The 23,970-nt window shown below is 40.9% G+C and overlaps 1 protein-coding gene across 1 annotated transcript in view; it reads right to left on the reverse strand.

Moving 5' to 3' along the window:
• Window positions 1–23,970, reverse strand: part of LOC141901205 (trafficking kinesin-binding protein 1-like) — a 284,033-nt gene that overhangs the window by 29,740 nt on the left and 230,323 nt on the right. Inside the window, exon 11 of the mRNA XM_074788317.1 lies at window positions 7,795–7,994. Within this exon, the coding sequence (XP_074644418.1) occupies window positions 7,795–7,994 (200 nt within the window). The remainder of the gene's footprint in view (window positions 1–7,794; window positions 7,995–23,970) is intronic.

The following is a 23,970-nucleotide window of genomic DNA, read 5'->3' on the forward strand; positions in this document are numbered from 1 at the left end:
TTAGAGTCTCAGTTGGTACCACTCTAATCCAAAGACATGGTGAGCATGGATTTCAAAAATATGTTGGCGTTTTCCACCTGACCATTTCCCATGGGGTGGTACGCAGCGGTATGTGTCTTATCGAAACCAAGGAAGTGACACATTTCAGAAAATACTCTAGATTCAAAATTGGCTCCTTTGTCAGAGTGGATGCTTTCCGGGCACCCATACCTCGTAACCCACATGTCCACTATGCGTCGCCCAATAGTCACTGCCTTTTCGTTCCTTAATGGCCATGCCTCCATCCATTGTGCCACCAAGATGTCCATGTTCCCCTTTTTGGATGTCTTAAGGGGGCAGATGATGTCAACATGTACTCTCTGGCCTCTTCGACCAGTCGGGTCGACACAAGAGGCACTTTTGGCTTCTTCGGCAGTGACTTACATTGTTGACAATGCATGCACTTCCGGGCATAGTCTTTGACTGCGGTTACCATGCCAGGACACCAGAAGCGTTCACGCATTTTCTGTCCTGTCTTAGTTGTCCCTCGGTGTCTGCCTGCTAAACCATCATCGAGTGTGACAAGGCCTTCGAGAGTAAACATTTAGGCAAGACAATGCGTTTGTTGGTACCCTTGGATCCAGGCAGTGGCTTAACGACCAATAGTCCCTCGACAATTTCCAGGTGTTCATACTCACCAAGGAGATTCTGCGATAGGGAGCTGTACTTTTGAGTTTCATTGGGCACTGGATGAGATTTTGCTCCATCATGTCTTTTACAATGTGGATGTCCGGGTCAGTGTGTTCGGCCTGCTGGATATCCGTCTTACCGAGACCGTCTTGGACTCTAGCAACTAAAACTGCAAGTTTACCCGCTGGAAAACCAGTTTCTTTACAGCTCGGGCAACTGCTGTGTTTCTTGACCCTACGAGGCACGCCGGAGAGGGAATCTGTGATCTGATGTTTCACACCAGGCCTGTGCTGGATCTCAAATTCGTACTCAGCCAGTTTCTCGTTCGACTATGCGACCTGGTCTTGATGTATTTGTGAACTACGTAAACATTTCAGGGCAGCATGATCCGTGCGTACCAGAAATGGTTTGCCCAGAAGGTAGTGTCGGAAGTAAATGACCATGTCGTCCAAAGCTAGCATCTGCCGACAGGTGGCACAGGAATTTTCCTCTCCACCCCTCAGTGTCCAACTGGCATAGGCCACGACCCGTTCAGACCCATCGTTTTTTTTGTCTGCGAAAGGACCGCACCTATAGCCCAATCGCTCGCATCAGTGTCCAAGATAAATCTTCCCACATCTGGCCTGAAGTCAGGGAAAACAAGAACAGGTGGCTGGGTGAGTGCATGCTAGATTTTGTCGAAAGCCAGGCGCTGTTCCTCCCCCTCGTAAAGGGCTGATCCTTTCCGGTTAGCATGTGTAGGGGTTGGCACGTATTTGCGTAGTTTTCTATGAACTTAGCATAGTATGTGACCAGACCCAGAGAACTTCGAACCTTGGTGACATCCTTTGGTGTTGGTCAGTTCAGGACCTTGTCACTTTTGGTGGGGTATGTCTCTAACCCAGCTGCACATACCACATGCCCCAGGAAGGCCAACAACCGCTGCATAAGGTTGCACTTCCTCGGTTTCAGTTTCATACCCGCAGCCCGGAACATGAGAAAACCTCAGCCAATTTGTCAAGGCGAGATGTATTTGTGTCATGTCATTCCTGAACACTGCTCTGATGTCAGATGTTGCATGTTACTATCATTGTTTCACAAAGCTATTTCCAGTCAGTAATCGAAATATCTTCAAAACAGAGAAATGCGTACTACTTGCAATCACCAACTAGACTTCAGGACGCTATAACTACACAAGACGTCGCTAGTTTTGTTCGTCGCAGCATCAACCAGAATTCGGGGATCCTCTGCAGATCATTCAGAATTACAGTTAACGTATCATTGCATCATCGGTATATAACGACAACATGTGACTCCTTCCTGAATGACTGAGAATCCGGCCGTTACTATCCAGCGTTTGCACATGTTTGCGCGGTGAATCTCAATCTTCCATGTTTTTTGCGGTGGAAGGGGTTTGATGAACTTTCAGCATCTAGGTTTTCCGCAAATTTGGAGGACCAAATTTAATTGGACAAGGGGGCATCTGTCACCCTGATACATAAGTTGCATATTTCATAATCATATAGATCTACAATGTCATATCGAACAGTTCATAATATTTCATAGCTCTACTACTACTACATAATAATAATAATAATAATAATAATATAATATAATATAACTTATGACTACAGTGTCAATATGTGCTTTAAAATCGCAATCACCATGTGACATTACTCAATATGTTTTCACAATAATTAGCTATAGTCAGTGCTCATCGATAATTAATTAATGTCTCTTAAACATGTCACTAGGTGTTTGTTTGTGAGTCATGATGTCTACAACTTGTCTGACAGCTAGTTCTCACATTATACTCATGATTCTGTATATAAAGACTATGTAAAGTTATGATAATGATTCTCATTCCGGGATGCAATAAAGATTGTACATGTAAGGTTTAACTGCTTTGTTATTCCTGATGGATGGAATCCTGTACCGCTGGTGTAAATGCTAGTTCCCCAGCCAGCCTGCCGATACAACAACCAGCCGGTTACATATCTATATAGTACGTACACATGGTCTAGCTAGGACCTGTAAATCTGATTGTATGAAACGCGTACAATAGGTAGTAGACAGCAATTAAATATGTATGTCCTGAGTGGACAAAATATGCTGTATATATGTATCACTCAGATCCTGCAAGAATGATAGCAGTTCTTTATCAAATTATTGTGAAACATAATTGACGGACACTACGCGGTACTGGAAAATATCTGTGTACAATACCACTACAAGTAATAAGATAAAAACCCACTATTGGGTTTTTATCTTATTATCCGTTCACTATGTTTGAGTGTGGTTATCGTTCTACCGCTCCAAGTGTTTAAATTTCCTACCTAGCTTCTTGCAATCAAGTCTCTTACATCTAATCCCCGATAATAAACTTGGCTGAGATGTAAGTTAACGTAATGGAATTTAAAACAATATCATAAAACTGCAGTGCTTCACTTTAATATGATATATATATACTCGATATAAGTATATACATGATGTAAGATATATGATATAAGTATATACTCGAATTATTCCATTACTTTCACGTTATCGGCATAGAGCTTCCACGTGAAAACGTTAATCCTGCCCGTGCTAGGGCGCTGGATTAGTGATGACAGAGAAAATCCCAGACTGAAAACCCTGCACTTGTCAGGAGTCGATCCTGACAGTTTACTGTTGAGCATTAAAAGTGCCGGGTGCCCCCAGAAAACCCCTCTCTGACATAAGGGAGGGAACTGTGGCGTACGCCGGGACAGATGCCCAGAAGGCTGATAAAACGACCGAACCATGCCTGAGCTGGCTTCCGAGATGCTATCAGAACTGTCCGACAGGATGATGCTGGCAACCATGACCGGCGACCATGACATCCTTGCTGGCCGAGGCCTGCTGTCAGTACTTTGGCTGGGATTACATATACGCTAGGATTACATCCCAGAGGAATGAAAAGCCTATCTTCCACGCCATCCAGTCGAAATGGGGACAGAGACAGCGGGAAACCCTTGTTGAGCCTGGCGGTGAACAGATCTAGTAATGGGTTGCCCACCAGGGAACACACCAGACTGACATCTACTGGTGAAGAGACAATTCCTTAGAGATGGCCGATGCCTGACGGGCGACCATGACATCCTTCATGTCTGCTGGGCTAACTACAGAAAGGTGAATTCCTCGAACTTGGCACCAGGCCAGAATATCTGCTGTGAGCTCGGAGAGAAAAACCGACCCGGTGCCTCCTTGACTCTGAGGATAGGAACAGATAGCCTGGATGACAGATGTCGGCTAACCATACGTGTCTGTCTATCAGCCTCCCGTATTAAGGAACTTCAGGGCGTGCGGAAGGCTAACAGTTCTAAATGATTTAGAAGCCCATCCTGGCGTGACCATCACCCTTGAGGTTGCTTAGGAACGTCCACCCACCTTGATCCTAGATCGATCCAGTGAAGGGAGCAAAAGTAAAACATCCCAATTCATTGTTGATCAGTGACAACCGACCTTCGGAATCTCTGAAATAGCCTGCTGTGAAGGTGCACCAGCGAGATAATCTAGGACGAGGACTCTAGGCCAGTACTGTGCCCAATGAGTGGTGCCCGACAGCCTGGATATCCCGTCTCAGAACTTAAATACCCTGGCCCGGGCGGGGTAACCCTGACCCTGAAAAGGTCGAAAACCATGCCCACATCAAGGCAATCGATGTCACCCAATTGGCCGGAGCGCAGAGTCTGCACTACCTCCTAGCAAACCCTGTCGGTCTTATGCCTGGAGGTCATACCACAACGCGAGGTGAACTGGACACGAAAGTCTTAACTCTCATGGCCACTTCTATGGGCTTCATGTTTGCACCATACGAAAGGCTTGGGTGAAAGGATTTGCCTCTTCCATTGCCATCAACCATTTGCCTTTACCTCGGTTGCTTGTCCACAAGTGTCCATAAAGAACTAAGTCCGCGCAAAGGGCTTTTCAGAGTAGTGAACCCTTTTATGTTCTGATATTCTGCTGCTGTTGAGGCGCACCAACCGGAAAAGCAGATAAAGGGACCCATCAGCACCAGGAATAGTAAATTCTGAATAAACTCTGGGAGTTAAGAGCTGAATTCATTAATGCAGAAGTCTTGCCACCAAGATCATATTAGCGTGAGCCTGGCGACAAGAAGAATAATATGAGGCTAACCTCTCCAGGGACAGGATTGCGATCCATGTCCCCTGGAACGTCGGAAATTTCAAACGAGTCAGACATTCCCCATGTAGGAGGGACTGAACCTTCAGTTCTCCAATGAGTAATAGCAAAGTCATTTCCTGGACATCACCAATCATAGTAAAGTTTTGGGAATGACCAGAGAGATGATCACGCCCTGGGCAATTTAATGCCCAAGGAAGTAGAAAACTCGACAATCGGTTTAACACCCGCATCGTGAGAGCTAGGCGATCGGGCAAGTTAACTCAAACGGGCGCTCCTGGCCCCACCAGGGTTAGTCAATACGAGACCGCTGGATGCCACAGCAGAAGGAAGCCGATGCCGGACTGGTGGGAGCCGAGGCCAGAGGTTTACAGAGGTTTACAAGTGTCGGGGGTGGTTTTAGCATCAGACATTAATCAGTTGAGCCTATGCTGAAAGAAAAATATATAATCAATTTTGATGAAATTAAAAATAAAATCTATATAGGCCTATAGCGACTTTTCTTCTTGGCCACCAATGCTATCTCTGACCGGTCTTCGGTCAGAGCGACCACTGGGGGCTGGTTGCAAAATGGAACCGAGCCGAGACTGATCCAGGTGATTACCATGGTTCAAGAACCGATTGGTTGGGGATCAGTGTCTATGAGATCTAGCGAAACCAGAAAGTGCCGGGGGCCTTGACTGGTCCCGACAACGTTTACCTGACCTCTTAGCGGACCTTCTTAATTAATTATTAATTAATTGATAATTATTTTCAATAATCTTATACTTTCATAACAAACTGAAACGGGGCCAGGATCTGGAAATGGAGTGCTCCGGCCACGAGAATTTATGATCAAGTTTATTGAGAAATGTAAAAAGAAAACAAAATGGAATAAACCAGACAGAATGTTATTTATATTCGTGGTTTAAAAGCTAAGTGGCAGCTCCCAAAAAATGCACCAAAAATGGCAGCGCTAAGGAAGAAATTGAGTCACATGGCTCGTGGTAGCGCCACCGTATGGTATGGGGGTTCTCCAACAAGAGGCCCACGGGCCTTGTACCTTCATGACGCAGCAGAAGAAGAATGATTGAGTATTCAAAGTTTTACAGAAAGATTTACATTGTAACGATGTGACAAGTTTTAAAATAGTTAAGATGGTATAGGCAATGTGGTGATAGTGTTCATTTTCTGTTAATATATCCTTACATGAAAATACAAGCCCATTTTAGCTGCCCTGCAGAGATTCGAAAAAATGCAAAAAAATGCATCAAGAATTGGTGTAGGCATTGCTGAAAAGAAATCCAAGATGGATGGCAACCCTGGTGGTCATACTTGAACTCAATTTTCAATAAGGGGTAGACATTTCACCTACCAAAATTCTTACACCTTCGAGATTCGAGATGGCTGACCTGGCGGCCATATTTTAAAGCTGATGAACTCCAGATACAAAAGGCATGGACAGCTTACCTACCCTGATCCTCACACCAAATTTTGTGGAAATCCATCAAGAATTGCGGGCTGCATCATGCAAACAAGGAATTCAAAATGGCCACCGAATGACAGCCATATTTGATCACCAATGACATTTTTTTACAATAGGGGTGGACATCTCGCCGGACCCAATCTTCAAGCTAATTTTCAAAAAGATTCATCGCAAATTACAGGCGAATTACTGTGTCGAATTCAATTCAATTCCAGAGGGCCTGGCCTTTTTGAAAAACCAGCACAGATGCCTATTTAAATCACATGTAGTCAAAAAATTCAGTGCTTCTTAGTTTGATGTCCCTGTTTTCATCGTGCATGTGGTTAAAATTATTGTTTACGTCTTCGAAACATCTTCAACAGCTGATACAACCGCACCCGCGTCTGTCTATCATCTTAATTGATTCATACCTGGCATACTAAAATGCTCACTATGAAAAAACTATGCGGTGAATCAATCTGGAATTTTTCAGTAGAATGTCAGACACTAGGTACCTTTCTTTAAAGGATTATTTGTTGTAGGTCAATAACAATCAGTTATATAATACTTTATTCATAACTTTGAAGTGGCGCACCGATGGCGAATGCTCAAGCAAGGTCAGTCACGTAAGCCAACGATAACACGAAACAGACAATATTCTATTGATGGCATTTGCTCTTTAATGGATAATAGCAAACTAAAAATAAAAGAAGCTATATGTGCAATGAGTTACAGGATGGCCATGTTGCCTCTGACTTAATTTAACTTTCTTATGACGATGGGTACTGGATTGAAGTGTTTACAAAATGTCCATTAGAGTTTGAAAAAGAGGACCATGGGGCAGTAAATTTTACTTTTGCGCACAAAAATCCATTAGCTCTGGGATTTGCAATGACATATAAAGATGAAATCTTGGTGCACAGCACCACATAGTAAGCACGTTCAACTTAGATGATATGTATGGTATTCGGTTTTCTCCGTGACTTACTAGCAAATGGCAGAACAATCAGTAGTATGTTAGTTGTACATACATTGAACTCGGATGCTGATAACGAAATCACTTTCTATGTTGTTATCAAGATAGAAGGTCAAATCAATTAGTAGAGGGGAAAAATCATTGAAATTTTGCTCATTATCTCCAGTAATTCTGAACAGCTGAGCTGATGGACAAACCCTTCAATATTAATTCAAACCCCTAATCCCCTCCTAATGACTAAATAAACAGCTGTGTATATCCAGTGGTTACAATTTGTGCCACCTACAGAAAGTAACACTCATTACCAAGGATCAACACAGCTATTTTTGTACATTTTCAGAATCAACTCATTTCAGTGAACAAGTTACGCTGCTGGTTGGCTGTCTTGATTAGGATCTGACCTGGTCAATGAATGAATGAATGTTCATATTTGTATAGCGCCGATTTCACTGTAATCAGTGTTCAAAGGCGCTCCCCAGCGGTACAGAAGCAACAGGTAAAAAGAAATGTTTTAAGTCCGGTTTTAAATTACGCGGACTTAAAGAAAACAATTAAATCTTACCGACGTATAAGTTCCGAACATCGAAGTTCATTCCGAAACGAATCTTCTAACTCAGATGCTAATGAGTCTGTGGGTGAATAAGGAGTGTATGCATATCGTGTGGCACGGGGTCGATCCATGCGCCTAACTGACTTGATTTCTTCATTGGCCTCATGTAGTAGTTCCACACATTCATCATACTTCTTCCTCAATTCAGAAACCTAATCAGCATGAAATTGATTGAGATTAGACAGGTGTTGTCATACGTAAACATCAACCCCTACATCAGTGACCTGATGGAAAATAGCAGGTATCATAACTTGTAAAGAGAAACCTCACTTAATAATCTGTTGCACAATTCACTATTTTCTTACACATCAAGTGTAGCCCAAATAAGCATTCCTTTTTAACTATAATGTTACATAAATACATAATGATCATTGTATATATTATTATTAAATATTAGCTATAATGAGTGATGGATTAATGAAATATAAATGATTCATCTGACACAGATGTAGATGGTGCCGATGATGACATAATAGAGACTACATGCTGAATTCAAGCCAATGCAAACTTATGGCTTCATGTTGACATTCATGGTATTTAAAATTTAAAGTTATCCACGTTTTATTTTATATATCATTTTTATGCATAGTACATACCGTAAAAACCGGCGTATAAGTCGAGTTTTTAACCCTTGATTTTACCAGTAAACAATTGACCTCGACTTATACGCCGAGTACAGTTTTCTACGAAGTATTTTCAGGTCACACGAAATATTGATTCTACCAGATAAAAAAGACTATAACAGTGCTATAACAGTTTGAATAATTATTCATGATAAATAAAGTTATTTAATGAAAAAAACTTCTTTAATTTTGACACAGCTTCATTTAAAACGATGTATTCATATATGCGCGCTCATAGCAGCGCTTAATACATTAGGCTATATATAGCCTGTGACTCACACTACTGTATCACTGTATGGTAGTGTATTATACCTGAGTGTGTGTAACAGTCTATTGATTAACACACAGCAGCAATCAGGCTGACACGTGGCGGCGTGCGTGAAGGCACACATCGTTATCAAAACAAACTATTCAATACAATGATACTAGTAATTATTCTTCTAAGAGAAGGGACTCGACTTATAAGCCGGATATATGTTAAAATCATAAAATGTAGGTCTAAAAATCGACTTATACGCCGCGGAGACTTATACGCCGGTTTTTACGGTACATGAGTATGCAGTAAATGTCCCTTAGAAGCTTGGGAAGCTCTACCAGTACAGTTGAATCTCATCTTAGTAGTCATGGTTATCTCGCGGGCTACGGCACCGATTGAAGGTATAAATTGCCCATGGGCAAAGTGTGGTTTACCTTGAAAGCTAGAGGTTGTTTGGAGTAAGGGCATTGCTTGAAAATCTTTTTAATTCGTTACTTCATAGTTCTAGAAGTTTATATTGTATTTTATCTTTCATAAAGAATTATTTTGTAGTCAAATAAGACCAAAGATAAACATTTGTTTATGGTCTACGTCCAAAACTTCGTAGGGCACAGGTAGGCACAGTATTGGAAACTATTTTATATTTTCAAAAAAGTATTTTTCGCAATATGAAAAAATATTCAAATAAAATTCATATGATGTCACATATCAGAGGGTGGCTAAATATTGAGTCTTGGAAACGAAACCTCTTCCAATGTATGGCCGCGGACGCTAAAACGCCGGGGCGTAGTATTAGATCGTTTTAAATCCTGGAATTTACCACTACAATATTGAGACCTCGACCTATACCTTTCAAAGTGCACGCGCCAAGCAGCGTTACAACATCTCCATATAGTAGTCTGTATGAGCATGTATTTGTGTGCAACAGTCTAATGTTTAGCACTCCAGTGCCGCGCACGTGGAGGCCTTGTGTAGTAAACGTTCGCTTCACTTCAATCTCAATCAACACAATCACCGGGTATTAAAATGAAACAATACCTATGGCGATATGTGAAATAATTATATTCTCACCACCAATGAGCATTTAAAATTCGCACCTAGTCCAATGAAACGTTCGCCATAAATGGCTTCCCCATAATTATTTTAGTAGCGCCGGAATTCCCCGTATATCCTAAAAACAGCCAATCACATTCGCTCGTAGAGACGACGCTCCCCAATCGAGGTCATTGCAATTATATACGCAAGAGCTAAGAATTTTCCCGCCAAAAACAGTTTTTCGTCGAATTTAAACAGAGGTGACCATGTCATCGACGGAGGTTCGTAATGTCCAATCGCATCGATTATACATCGTTTAACCCAAGAACCAATGAAAAAAATGCTCACATAAAAAAACGTACCGCGATTTTACATGAATTGGCTTAATGCCAACCTCATACTGCTGACAAAGGTAAACCAAAAATTGTGCCATATCTCAACTTTATTTAAAGGATTACAGTTATGATGAAAATTAAGGATATACTTAATCATGAATTCGGTTAGCATCGAGTAGGAAATAAATCGCACATAGGCAAAGTGAAAACAAAACTGGAGCTAGTTTGACCTATGAAAAATCTTCTTAATTCTAAGTTGAAAGTTCTATTTTATATTGTATTTTGTAAGTGAATATTGACCTCGACTAGTACGCTGAGCGAAACAATAGTTCAGGTATATAAAGGTCAGAAACTGACGATCGCATAATGATCAGTTGCGCGAGTTGTTACTTCACGCAGATAGGATATTTTCATGATCAGTTGCGTGAGGTAATTAGACCCGGTACTTCGCGCAGCTGGTGATCAGTTGCGCAAGGTTATTAGCCCCGGTACTTCGTACTCAAAGACTTCTGTTGCATGGATTTTATTTTACCTCTATTTAGTGCGTTGATTTTTCAGGCGGGCGGGATTTTTAAGTAACATTTTTTCAAAGGATTTTCCGACAATGACAAACAGAAGAGAAAAACGAAGTCCGCCACAAATTTAAGTAAATAGGAGAGAAGCAAACTAAGAGAATTAAAATAAGTGCAGTTAAAATTAGATCAAGATTAAAGCAAAATAAACAAGGGGTGATTATCTAGGACAAGAGTTGAATACATGTAACGTGAGTGACAATAAACGAGTATAAATTGTTTGTGTTTGGAATTGTTAGTGTATACATGCGTGATATCTACAAACAGTTTAGCAGAGAACATTAAATACACGTATACTGATTGAGAAAAAAGATGAGTATTAAATAACAATTTTCTTCATTACGAATTAGTCAGAGATATGGAAGGTCAAAATTTTTTTATTTGTTTGCTTCGTCTGATATATGGACAAATTATACATCGTCGAAAAGGTAACATCAACAGCCATCACTGAGTTTGTTGTCGCCCTTCACAACTGGTGCAGTTTTGCACAATGCTGTTACCAAGGTTACAGCGTAACTAAAATGATGATGATTTCATCACTTTTTCTGGAAATTTATTTCCTTCATAACTCAAAACCAAATTGAGATAAGGTTTCAATGCCAACGGTTAGCAACAGCTCACCTATTGTTCTTTTGTTTGATGACCAAAAATATATCATCTAACACACTTGGAAACCGATATAGAGAACCCCCATATAATGTTCTATAAGCTAAATTGTTGGGGAAGCCCTGTCTTATTGCATTGCAATGGGAACGGGATCCAATAAACACATCTGGTAAAATTTGCTTCATTAAATTGCTCATATCTCCGCAATGGGTGGACTTAGAAATGACATTTTTATGGGCACCCTATGTTTTTGAGGCTGATCTTTCATTTCCCACGTATATTGAAGGGATTGCTTATGCATTATCGTAGTCATCATCCATTTCCATAGGCAAAAATTCTATTTTTATTTTTCAAATACTCTTTGTGTAAATAATTTTTGATGTCTGTCTGATCTTATTTGATTTTAATTTGCATGATAATTGACTGATAATGACAAATAACTATAAAACGTTGGTATTGACAGGAAACAGTGAAACTGCAACATATGATAAAATAAGGCCTAAATATGCATGAAAATGAAAATATGCATTGATTTTTCAACAATACTATCCATTAATTTTCTGTTCAAAATTCATAAGAAAAGAAAGAATGGTGTTTTATATCCCTGCTCAGTTTCCTATATTCAAGCACAGGTAAATTAATGTTAGTATGATTTCAATACATATATTGTTCATTCTGGCTATATTTCTTCTTTTTGAAATGCAAATTAATGGATTAATGTTTAAGGAAGTTTCATCCAGTAAAGAGAACTGCCCACATTTTGATTTTCTAGTTACTTTAAATTATGTGCCCTAAATGTAATATTCAGCTAGTTTAAATGAGGGGAACCAACGACTAAATTTCATTTTCTTCGTTGTGATCATTAAGTTATGCTAGGTCTTTAAGATTTCCATTTGTTTTATAGGCCTAGGTGAAAATGTCTTCATCAAAATGTTGTCATCGGGTATGTGTGATATGTCAAATGGGTGATACAGATGGCGATGAATTGATTGATACACCCAAGTCTGAGATCGTTCCAATGCTTCTGTAGATCGGTGGAGAAAAGGAATGACAAGAGAATGATATTTTACACCAAGGATGGTAAGGAGAATGCAACTTGGCATCGTCACTGTTATTGTTCATACACAAGTAAAGGTAATATAAAACGAGTTGTGAAGAGACAATTAGTGTATCTGAAGGAAGATGATAGTGAAGATGAACAGATGGACCGCGTAAAACGTGAAAAATTCGATTGGGAAAGGAAAGGAAAATGTCGATGGTTGAAACGAAGTAGGGGCCGAGGATCATCCAAGAAGCTGGATTCATACATTGTGATGCAGTTCACCGTAGGATAATAAATGAGGATTTAGTGGCAAAAGCAGCACAATATAATACTCAATGTCGTGCTAACTATGTTAACAGTTCAACAAGTAAACAATTGAGTATTGAACACCATATAATCGATATGGGTGAATTGACTGACCAGTACAACAGTATTTTGAGAAACATGAGTGCGCTGAATCACACAGAATATAAATCCCAGAACCTGAAGTCAAGACTAATCCAACATTATGGCGGGAAGGTTGTATTCCACAATCAACGCGATAAAAAGAAACCGTTAGTGGTCTGTAGCTCAAATATAGACCAAGGGGATATCATGAAGATGTTGATGAAATCTGTTGCCCAATCCAATTCGAAATATGATTATGTAGAAAATGACCTAGAATATGAATCTGATGCATCAATACTGACAAGGGCGGCACTCGTTCTGAGGAGTTGTATAAAGGGATACAAGCCAACTCCAGAATCTCATTCAAAATCACCAGGCGAAGTTATTCTAGATCCACTGAAAATGTTTTTCCTCACATTACTGGGTGCTGAAGATAATGATCCGAAGACTGATCTAGTAGAATCAATGGCACAAGATATCATGTTCAACTGCAGTGCTGGTCACATTATATGACACCCAAACATGTATCTCTTTCGTATTCAGTGCGACAACTTACTGGTAGCAAAGACCTCATTACAATGTTGAACAGGCTTGGACACTCAGTGTCTTATTCACAGATGTTGAAGATGGACTCGCTATATATTGAAAAAAATTCTGAGTTGGACTTTACTCCACCCAGTTTGCAAGTTGTTGGTCCACTCATTCAGTTTTCTGCAGATTTCAGCGAAGAATCACTTCGCGGCAACACTACACATGTGAAATCTGTGATTGCCTTGCAGCATGTTTTGCGGTCTGGATTGCCTTTGCCACAACTACGTCCAGCGAGGACAAGTCAACATACGAAGGATGGCGTTTATGGAAAAATCAGTCCAGAATGGTATTTGGGTGAAATAGAAATTAGTAGCTCGTTAAATCATGCGTGGTTGATAAGTCATCTGTGTCCAACAAAACTCTTTGTGGCTAAGGTTGATGAAAGCTATTAATGTGGATTACTGTCCAATAGTTCCTGCAGTAGCTTCGGATATCAATACAATTTCCATTGTCATCAACACTGCTAGAAATATCATGTTGGGCAAAAGTACACAGTTATAACGTTTGATCTCGCGATTTACCGCAAAGCAGATGATTAACGATGAAAAATAAGGAATGGTTCGCAGATGTTATCATCAAACTCGGTGGCTTCCATGTCATACTTGCTTTCCTGGCGGCGATCAGCAGTATGTTTTAAGGTAGCAGAATTGAAGACATTTTTGTTTGAGGCCGGGGTTCATGGCCCAGGAACAGCTGCATCAATTATGAACACATCGCTGATGATGATGTTAACTTCCTTCGTGGATTATCAAACTGACAAGGAGATCAGAGAAACCTACAACAGTATCTAGGAGGCTATCGCAGAAGACCCTAAAACTGCATACAACATTGTCAATCGTTGAACCTTCTTGAAGACAAGCAAGAGATTTCAGAAGAATGTAGATGAATGCTGCACGAAGTGAAACATGTTTAGATATTGGCATGAATACACAAAGATGGTTAGCATCCTTCTGAATTTCATCAAAGCAGATAGTGGTGACTGGGGTCGACATTTACAGGCTTGCTCTCTGATGCTACCCTACATGTTTGCCATGAACAGACACAATTATGCAAGGTAAGCATCATTATGAAGATATATTAGATTGTGATATAATGGTCAATTTGTTGTACATATGGAAGACAACAGTATAATGAGATAATAATTATTAACACTGGTTTTGATAAACCTGATATTTTAGGTGGTTGCCAATCTACATCACGCAGATGCAGAATCTGCCACAATATGCACCAGAAGTCCACGAAGCCTTCACTCGGGGATTGCATTCGGCAAGCAGGTCTGCTGAGCCGTTCTCTTCCAAAAATTGAAACGACTTACAAGTAAGTATCTGTTTCACGACTCCCTATCGAAAGACTTTTATTGTGTAATTCTACTGAATCATTTCCTTCAAAGGTGGATCAGGACTGCACATCTCAGGGCAAAAATGGTTTCCTCAATGAAGGATATGAGTAGTATAACATCATCTAAAACAGGACACAGAGAAAGCACCCTAATAAGGTCTAAACGTGATAGTGAAGATGTTGATGCAATAGTGAATGTATTCATCAAAATCCGTTTCAAGCAATTGAATCCGATCTCTTCAATATCGTTACTGGTGGGTGCTACCATTTACATATTATTTTTGTAGTTCATGATACGCAACATTAGAAAAATGGTTAAAAGATGTTAAATTCCATTTCATGCAGGTGTCGCTTTGTCTCCAGAAGCAAGCAAGAGCCTATTGAGTGCACACAACACTGGTATCGACAGTATGAAGACTTTTATAACAGATCGTTTGGAGACAGGAAAAGTAAAACAGGAGAAGCAGTGAAAACGTCTGGAATGAAAACATTCAACAGTACAACAAAGCCATTAAGATTAACAACACACAAAAACCTCTGTCTGCCCTTCAAAGCCAAGAACTACTCAACCGATTACTCGTCATAGCTCAGCATAGACAGGTGTATAGAATATGGATTCCTAAGCCGCCTTCAGACGATAACTACGTAGTTAGACCAGTTTAAATGGGTCCGCACCAAGTTCGCTACAAATTTGGACTGGACCAAATCTGTGTGCATTCACACACACATTGCTAAATTGGCTAAAGATTGTTATGACTGTGCTTGCAAGATGTAATTTACCCCGAAATTTATATCTAAATGATAGATGTATGAGTCCCTGTTTTTTATTTGAACAATTTTGATGGTTTGAAGGATCAAACATTAGGTATTGTTTTTACAATGTATGTTGTAAGGTGGTGCTGCCACCTATTCATGTTATGCATGCTTTAGTTTGGAGAATAGATGCCAAGATGGCTTAATAAACTTTTGTTATATTCATTCGAAAAAATCGATTGTCATCCGGACTATTTGAAGAATTTAGGAGAATCTCCCTGACATTTTTGGTAGCAGAGCGTAGTTATCTAGAAATAGAAAATAGGCAGGATGGCATCAACAATAGATCGGAAGATGAGTAAAAGCAAGATAAAATTAGAATTTAATGCTGTCAGAAATCGAATCCAAGACGCATTAGATTTCGATGAACCATCAAAATCGGACTTGAAAAGGATGATTGCAGAGCTCGACAAGGCTCAGGAAAAAGTGAGTACGATTTTATCGGAGCTATGGGGCCATTTTAACGCCGAAAGTGATGCCGAAAATGCGGACAAAATCAACATCGAATTAGAACAAGTAATGAATCAACATTCAACTACCAGGGACCACATATCGTCCTTTTTAAGATCTCAGTCGAGTGAAACGGCTAGTGTGGTCTCAAAACCTGGCATCGTGATAGAAGAATTATCGAAACGCGTGCGTGAACTAGAGATAGAAGCAAGAGTGCTGCGCGAAACAGCTACAACGAATCATGAAACATTCGAAACCCGTAGTGCAGTGGAACCATCGCAAGACAGTGCCCAATCGGAAATCGACGATAATCGAAATATCGAAAGTCAGCATTCCATTACCAATCGGCGTGTGTATAATGAAGCATCGCCTAATGAAGATTGGCCAATAGCGTCCTTATTCATTAATGAAAATCTGCCCTATACGGATAGAACATATCGGGAGGTTGGACGTCGTGATCAACCTCACAACAATAACAATCGGGGTATAGGAAATGATATGTGGAAGCAATTGAAGCGTGTTGCCATTCCCATATTTGATGGTGAGAAACATAAATACGAGAATTGGAAAGCGGCCTTCTGCGCATGCGTCGACCAAGCTCCAGCAACTGATGAATATAAGTTGCTTCAGTTGCGACAATATTTGTCAGGACCAGCTTTGAAATGCATCGAAAGCTTGGGACATTCGTTGGCAGCATATGCAGCATCCAAGGAGAGACTCGATCGAAAGTACGGAGGTCAGCGACGGCAAATCGCAATTCTGTTCGAAGAGCTAGAAAGTTTTAAACCTGTCCGATCGTCAAATCCACAAGAGATTGAAAGGTTAGCAGATCTGTTAGATGTCACCGTCGTGAACTTGAAAGAGTCCGGTCGACATAGCGAACTTGGCCATGGAGCGTTATATTGTTCAATCCAAAAGAAACTTAGCGAGTCAATGTTAACAAGATACCATCGTTGGATCTTCGAAGGTCGTAGAGCCGAATGCGTCGAAACTCTGCGTGAGTGGCTGAATGACAAAGCTGAGTTCACTACCATTGCCCACGAGACAGTGTCCGAAGTATCAAGCAAAAATCAGTCCGTTAACGCATCGAATTACAGACAGAGACCGCCACGAACACATTTTGGCACCACAGAGCAAAATAAACGCGTGTGCAAAATATGCTCAGCAGCGGTACATGGGCCTTGTAAAGTGTTTAAGGACATGGAAATTCCAAAACGGTGGGAAACCGCGAAGAAAAACGGCTGGTGTTTCCGTTGTCTGGGCCAAGGCCACCGAGGTGAGAAATGTCCTCGCAGCAGGATTTGCGGTATCGATTCGTGCAAGGAATTGCATAATCGTTTATTACATGCTGAAAGGAGTGTACGGCAAAATTCTAGTCTCAGAACTGAGTTGCCAACCACTAGTAGTCGTAATGAAGTACCATCGGTTTCATATGTCAACGACAGTGCAGTTCCCCAATCTCCCATGGAGAGGGAGTCGAAAAAGGGGACTTACACTGCAGTAACCGCCAGTGCTAGTCCAGACTTCGTAACATTACGTACAGTTCCTGTCCTTCTAATAAATGGAACTAGAAAGTTGCGCGTTAATGCAATGCTGGATGACGGAAGTACAAAAACATACTTGAACTCTGATATTGCCGCCGAGTTGGGGCTGAATGGTACGATGTCAAAAGTTGACGTCAGTGTCTTGAATGGTTGTTTAGAGACATTCGAGACAATGCCGGTTTCCGTTAAACTTCAGAGCATTCATAACCCGTCAGTCACTTGTGAATTAGATGCGTTCACAACAAATCGCGTAACTGGAAATATGAGAACGATCGACTGGAACAGGCACGCCCAGACCTGGTCGCATTTAGCTGGTATCGAGTTTCCGAAGCTTGGGAAGCGTCCCATCGTTGATATTCTCATCGGGTTAGATTATGCGGACTTACACATGTCGCATAAAGACGTTATCAGAAAACCTGGTGAACCGATCGCCCGTTTAACGCCGCTGGGTTGGACTTGCGTTGGTAACCCCAAGTCCGAGAAACCAAAAACGCATTTCCTTCGCACATATTTTGCAACTCAAGACATAAATTCGACGCTGCGTAAATTTTGGGAAATTGAGAACTGCAGTGACGTGGGCATATCATCGTTATGCCCAAATGATCAGCAAGCGTTAACCTGTGTTAAGGAATCTCTAAAATTAGTCAGTGGAAATCATTATCAAGTCGCTATGCCATGGAAACTTGATGCGCCAAAGTTACCCGAAAACTACGATATGGCATTAAATCGATTAAAAGGTACTGAAAAACGATTGTTGAAAGATTCCGAAATCGCACAGTCGTACGCCCTGACCTTCGAAAAGTACCTGAAAAACGGATATATTCGAAAATTTCAAACGGAGGAACTAAGTCATGAGGAAGGCTGGTATCTACCACACATCCCAGTCGTACGGCCAGACAAGTCGACCACTAAAGTGCGTATAGTGTTTGACGCAGCGGCAAAAAAGGATGGAATTTCCTTGAATGATGCGATATTTCAGGGACCAAAGTTGCAACAAGACTTATTCGCCGTGTTATTGCGTTTTCGGAAAAATCCCGTGACCTTGGTGTGCGATATTGCAGAAATGTATTTGCAAATTGAGCTCGTCCCACAAGATAGACCCTTTTGTCGTTTTCTGTGGCGCGATCTCAACGAAAAGAAAGATCCCGAGGTTTACGAATTTAACCGGGTTGTCTTTGGCGTTACATCGTCGCCATTTCAGGCTCAATTCGTTGCCCAAGAGAATGCTCGCATACACGCCCACGAATATCCGCTCACATCCGAAACCGTTCTGAAGTCGACTTATATGGACGACAGTATGGATTCGGTGTTAGATGATCAAAATGCGGTTGAACTTTATCACCAATTATCAGAGTTATGGGCAAAAGCTGGTATGGAGGCGAGAAAATGGGTGTCCAATTCAGATTCTGTCTTACAGAAAATTCCGGTCGAAAAGAGAGCCGTTGAAATAAATCTAGATTCTGGTAGTTTGCCATCAGTGAAAACATTAGGTGTACTGTGGAAGGCTGAAGATGATTTGTTCAGTTTTAGCCACACTCAATTAGACGAAACATTCTATTTTTCGAAGAGAAACATTCTGAGCAAAGTAGCCGCCATATTCGACCCCCTCGGTTTGCTAGCGCCGTTCATAATTCGCGCGAAAATCCTCCTAAAAGAAATCTGGGCCGCCGGTTACGATTGGGATGAGGAGTTAGGCAGTCAGTTAACTGAAAAGGCAAAAAAATGGTTTGCAGAGTTAACAGAATTGTTGTCGGTAAATGTCCCTAGATGTTTGCGTTTGGAGCAGGGATACAATCTCGTAACCGTAGAGCTGCACACATTTGTCGACGCGTCACAGGACGCCTATGGAGCAGTAACCTACATGCGCTGTTTATATGATAACGGGGCATGCTCGAGTCGTTTTGTAGCCTCCAAGACTAAAGTAGCACCGTTAACAGCTACGAGTATACCGCGACTTGAACTTATGGCGGCAGTTTTAGGACTCACATTGTGCCTAACAGTAGCACGAGTGTTAGACATAAAGAAGAAAGATTGTTACTACTGGTCCGACAGTATGGATGTATTATGTTGGATCCGGAGTCGCAGCCGGTCATTTAAGCCGTTCGTAGCGAATCGCGTTGGATATATACAATCAAATGCCGAACCTAATCAGTGGTCACATATATCCACCGATATAAATCCAGCTGATCTAGCATCTCATGGTGCAACCATTTTGAAATTAGTTAGCTGCTCGGGTTGGTGGTGCGGTCCGGACTATCTACTAATCGATGATAAAAAGTTGTGGCCTCATAAGGACATTAATACTAAAGTTGCAAAGCAGGCATCACCCGAGTTGAAAACCATAAAATCCGCGTCATATGTCACTGTTGACGTGGATGCTGACACGATCACCGGTCGAAGTCTCGACCCAGCTAGTTTTTCAAGTTGGGTGGATCTAACCCGACTTTATGCGCTAGTGATAAGATTTGCCGAGAACTGTCGTATAGTAGCCGAACATCGAAAAGTTGGTACGTTGTCACCTGAGGAGATATTAGATGCTGAAATATCATTGATTAAGAACGCTCAGCAGGAAGCCTTCGCAGACGAATATCGTGCGTTAATTGCGAAACGACCACTGCCGAAGTCCAGCAAAATACTTGGGTTGAACCCAAAATTAGATGGAACTGGACTGATGCAGATGGATGGTCATCTCACGCGGGCGGAATTCTAATCGTATGATGCGCGGTTCCCGATAATCTTGCCAAGAAAACATAGCGTGACAAAGCTTATCATTCGAAAATATCATGAGCTCGGTAACCATATCGCGGGGACTAATCACACGCTGTCGGATATAACCGCTCGGTATTGGATAATCTCTGGGAGAGAAGTGATTCGTGAAGTTGAAAACGGATGCAAAGTATGCATACGCCGAAAAGCTAAAGCGGGGAGGCAAATCATGGCTCCACTCCCAGATAAGCGTCTACGTTTATCATTTCGTGCATTCAGTTCGACTGCAGTTAATTATGGTGGTCCATTTTTAACAAAGCAGGGCTGCGGCAAGGTTCGCTCCAAGCGGTACTTGTGTCTATTCACTTGTTTGGAAATACGCGCTGTACATTTAGAAATGGCATACGGATTAGATACCGATAGTTTTCTAAATGCGTTTTACCGGTTTGTTAATCGCCGCGGTTTACCGAATGAGATGAATTCTGATAACGGTGGAAATTTTGTCGGCGCTGACAAAGAATTAAAAGGTCTAGTTGCTCAAATCGATCAGGATAAGGTGCAGAATTTCACTGCTGCGGTTAAGTGGATGTTCAATCCTCCGGCAGCTCCGCACTTTGGAGGAGTTCACGAAACGATGATAAAATCCGCCAAACGTGCGATATATGCGATATTGAAAATCGCGGACATCACTGACGAGGAGTTGTTAACAGCGTTTACTGGTGCCGAATCACTGTTAAATTCGCATCCGCTTACTTATCAAACCGCTAGCGTTAACGATGACGTCCCATTAACGCCGAATCATTTTCTGTTCGGGCAATGTGGCGGAAAATTTGCGCCGGAAATTGTTGACTCTACCGATTTTAATCCGAGGCGTCGTTGGCGTAGAGTTCAGGAACTGGACAAGCATTTCTGGCATCGCTGGATGGTTGAATGGGTACCTGAACAAAATCGGCGTAAAAAATGGGCCACGATTCAAACCGATTTGAAAGTTAGTGACATAGTGCTCGTAATGTCACCTGACACCCCTAGGGGGCAGTGGCCGCTCGGTAAAATCATTGAAACCCATCCCGGATTGGATGGTCATGTGCGCGTCGAAACGGTGCAAGTTGGAAAAAGCACATATAAGCGTCCAATTAGCAAGTTGTGTCTAATTGAGAGTTCAAAAATAAGCGCAGTTAATGATGTAGATAAATCCTAAATAGACTATATGTTCCATTGATGTAAGCATTATGAAAAGAATTATTCCTCTGTTCCATCGATGTAACATGGTGTATTGTTTTATCAGACTTAATCTGGTTGATAAATGTGTAATCGGTTGTGGGTGTTGGTTAGGCAATTGTAAAATTACATGATGTCAGGTAGATTGTAGGATTAATGTCATAAATATATAGATAATTTGAGACTTCTATAAGTATATAGTCTATTTTAAAGATAGAACACATTATTTACACATGATTAGAGTATAGTCCAGGTTCAGGTTCTGTTGTTTGATAGTTAAAGTGAATTTTATCAACACAAATTTATGTTTAGCAATTAGTTTTAGATATCATTGATCGCGTTGAGATATTATTCTATGCATTGATCTAGATTATTAAGGTCTAGAGATAGGTTGGGTCATAGTTTAGTCATTTAGACATTTTGTATTAAATCGATATAAATTATATCGAGGAGAGGGAGAATGGTTTGAAGGATCAAACATTAGGTATTGTTTTTACAATGTATGTTGTAAGGTGGTGCTGCCACCTATTCATGTTATGCATGCTTTAGTTTGGAGAATAGATGCCAAGATGGCTTAATAAACTTTTGTTATATTCATTCGAAAAAATTGATTGTCATCCGGTCTACTTGAAGAATTTAGGAGAATCACCCCGACATTTGATGATTGCAGTTTATCAATATATCAGGACACATCTATCTATGATAGATTCTGTAGGAAATTTTCAGAACAATTAAAACAGATATATACTCCACGAGCAATGCACGTTCATGTTTCAAAATAATCTGTTAGCATACACATTTAATATTTAGGCAATATAGAAATGATATGAAATCTATAAACTATAGACGAGTTTAATACAATTGAATTCATACTGCAGAGTACGATTTAGACTGGACCTGGTACCAGTTTCTGTCGAAACAACATACAGATTTAGTCTGTTCCAAAATTTGGACAGGACTAGGTTGGCTCTTTTAGGTCCTTTTAAATTAGACCAGTCTAAAATAGACTGGATGAATTTGGAATGGATATTTTACCGGCCTAAGCTGGACTGGGCCAAATTATACCGGTCTAAAAAAGGTTGTGTGAACGAGCCTATTGGTCCTCATGAAGCTTCCATCAGATGTAGCCAGGTCTATTTGTAAGCTTTATCATATGTATGTGTTCACGACATACCGGCTGTCCTTTGCTACGAGTTGACACCTGTCCCCCTATCTCTTTCATATCCAGATGGTTAGATTTACAAAACAACAAAAAGCTCATTCAAAAAGGCTGCCCTCGAAAGTTGTGGTGTTCCCATTCTCGATTATTATCCTGAAGATGCCTCAGATGTAGTCATTGTAGATGGCATGGCTGTCCTACATTCAATGTCGGTGAAGGAATTGATGAATTTTCAGCAAGTTCTACAGAAATTCTATGATTTCGTCACAGGAATGATAATCGCTAACTGTTCACGATTAGATGCTGTAATGGATAGATATTCAGGTTGCAGTATTAAGCTGACCGAAAGATAGAGAAGGCTGCAAGCAGGCATTTTGCTAAAAAACATCACTAATTCGACCCCAATTACAAAACAATGGGAGAAGTTCCTCAGTATTCCGGACAATAAAATTCTTCTCCTGAACTACATGTACAAAGAAATGCTGAATTTAGGCCAAACCCTGCCAAGTGGAATAGATATAATCTTAGGAGGATTCGGTGATCAGCCAACCATAAATTTCAACCAGACGAATCAGGTAATCTCTCCACAGCTAAAATCAGATACAGAAGAAGCCGATGGTAGAATTCTCTCATCTTCTCTCTTTGGGAGGAACAGGATCTGTAAATGTGGTCCCGCCAGATACTGATGTATTCATCCTTCTATTGCATTTCTTTTATAAAATGAAGATAGATAAACTTATCAACAAATTCGACACACCAGCATATTTCCAATTCATGAAGCTGTCAGCCAACTAGGAGATCTGGTTAAATTTGTCCTGCCAACATACGTATTGACAGGATGCAATAGTCTTTCGGCAATCAGAGGCATAGGCCAGGTAACACCATGGAAAGTGATCATGAATGATCCACATATGGTATCCTGCTTGGAGCAATTAGGATCGAGCCTTAATATCTCACCTGAAACCGTAGAGGCATGTTCAAGACTAATTGTAAAATGCTATAATCGATGTGCACAAGGTTTATCGCTCAATGAACTACGCTATAAACTCTTCTGCCGAAAAGGTTGTACTGCAACCCTGCTACCAACTAAGGATTCATTTGGACTTCACATAAAACAAGTGAACTTCCAAATCTATTTATGGATTGAAACAAAAGCGTATGTACCTTCACCTATTGGGAATGGGTGGGAATGAGAAAAATATGGAAAAATCGAGCCACTGTGGACTGTATCAGATACCGCACCGGCAGATTTAGTGAACATATCTACATGTGGCTGCAAGGGTAATTGTTCAACTCGCCAATGTACTTGCGTGAAAAATGGACTTCAGTGCACTGATGCATGCTCATGCAGAGACTGCGAAAACTTTTTCATCAAAGTGAACATTGAAACTGTCGAAGAGAATTTTGACATTACATAGATATTATCAATGATGCAGGTTCGGTCTAAAATTAC

This window comes from Tubulanus polymorphus, chromosome 1 (genome assembly GCF_964204645.1).
Source record: "Tubulanus polymorphus chromosome 1, tnTubPoly1.2, whole genome shotgun sequence".
In the NCBI taxonomy this organism is placed as follows: domain Eukaryota; kingdom Metazoa; phylum Nemertea; class Palaeonemertea; order Tubulaniformes; family Tubulanidae; genus Tubulanus; species Tubulanus polymorphus.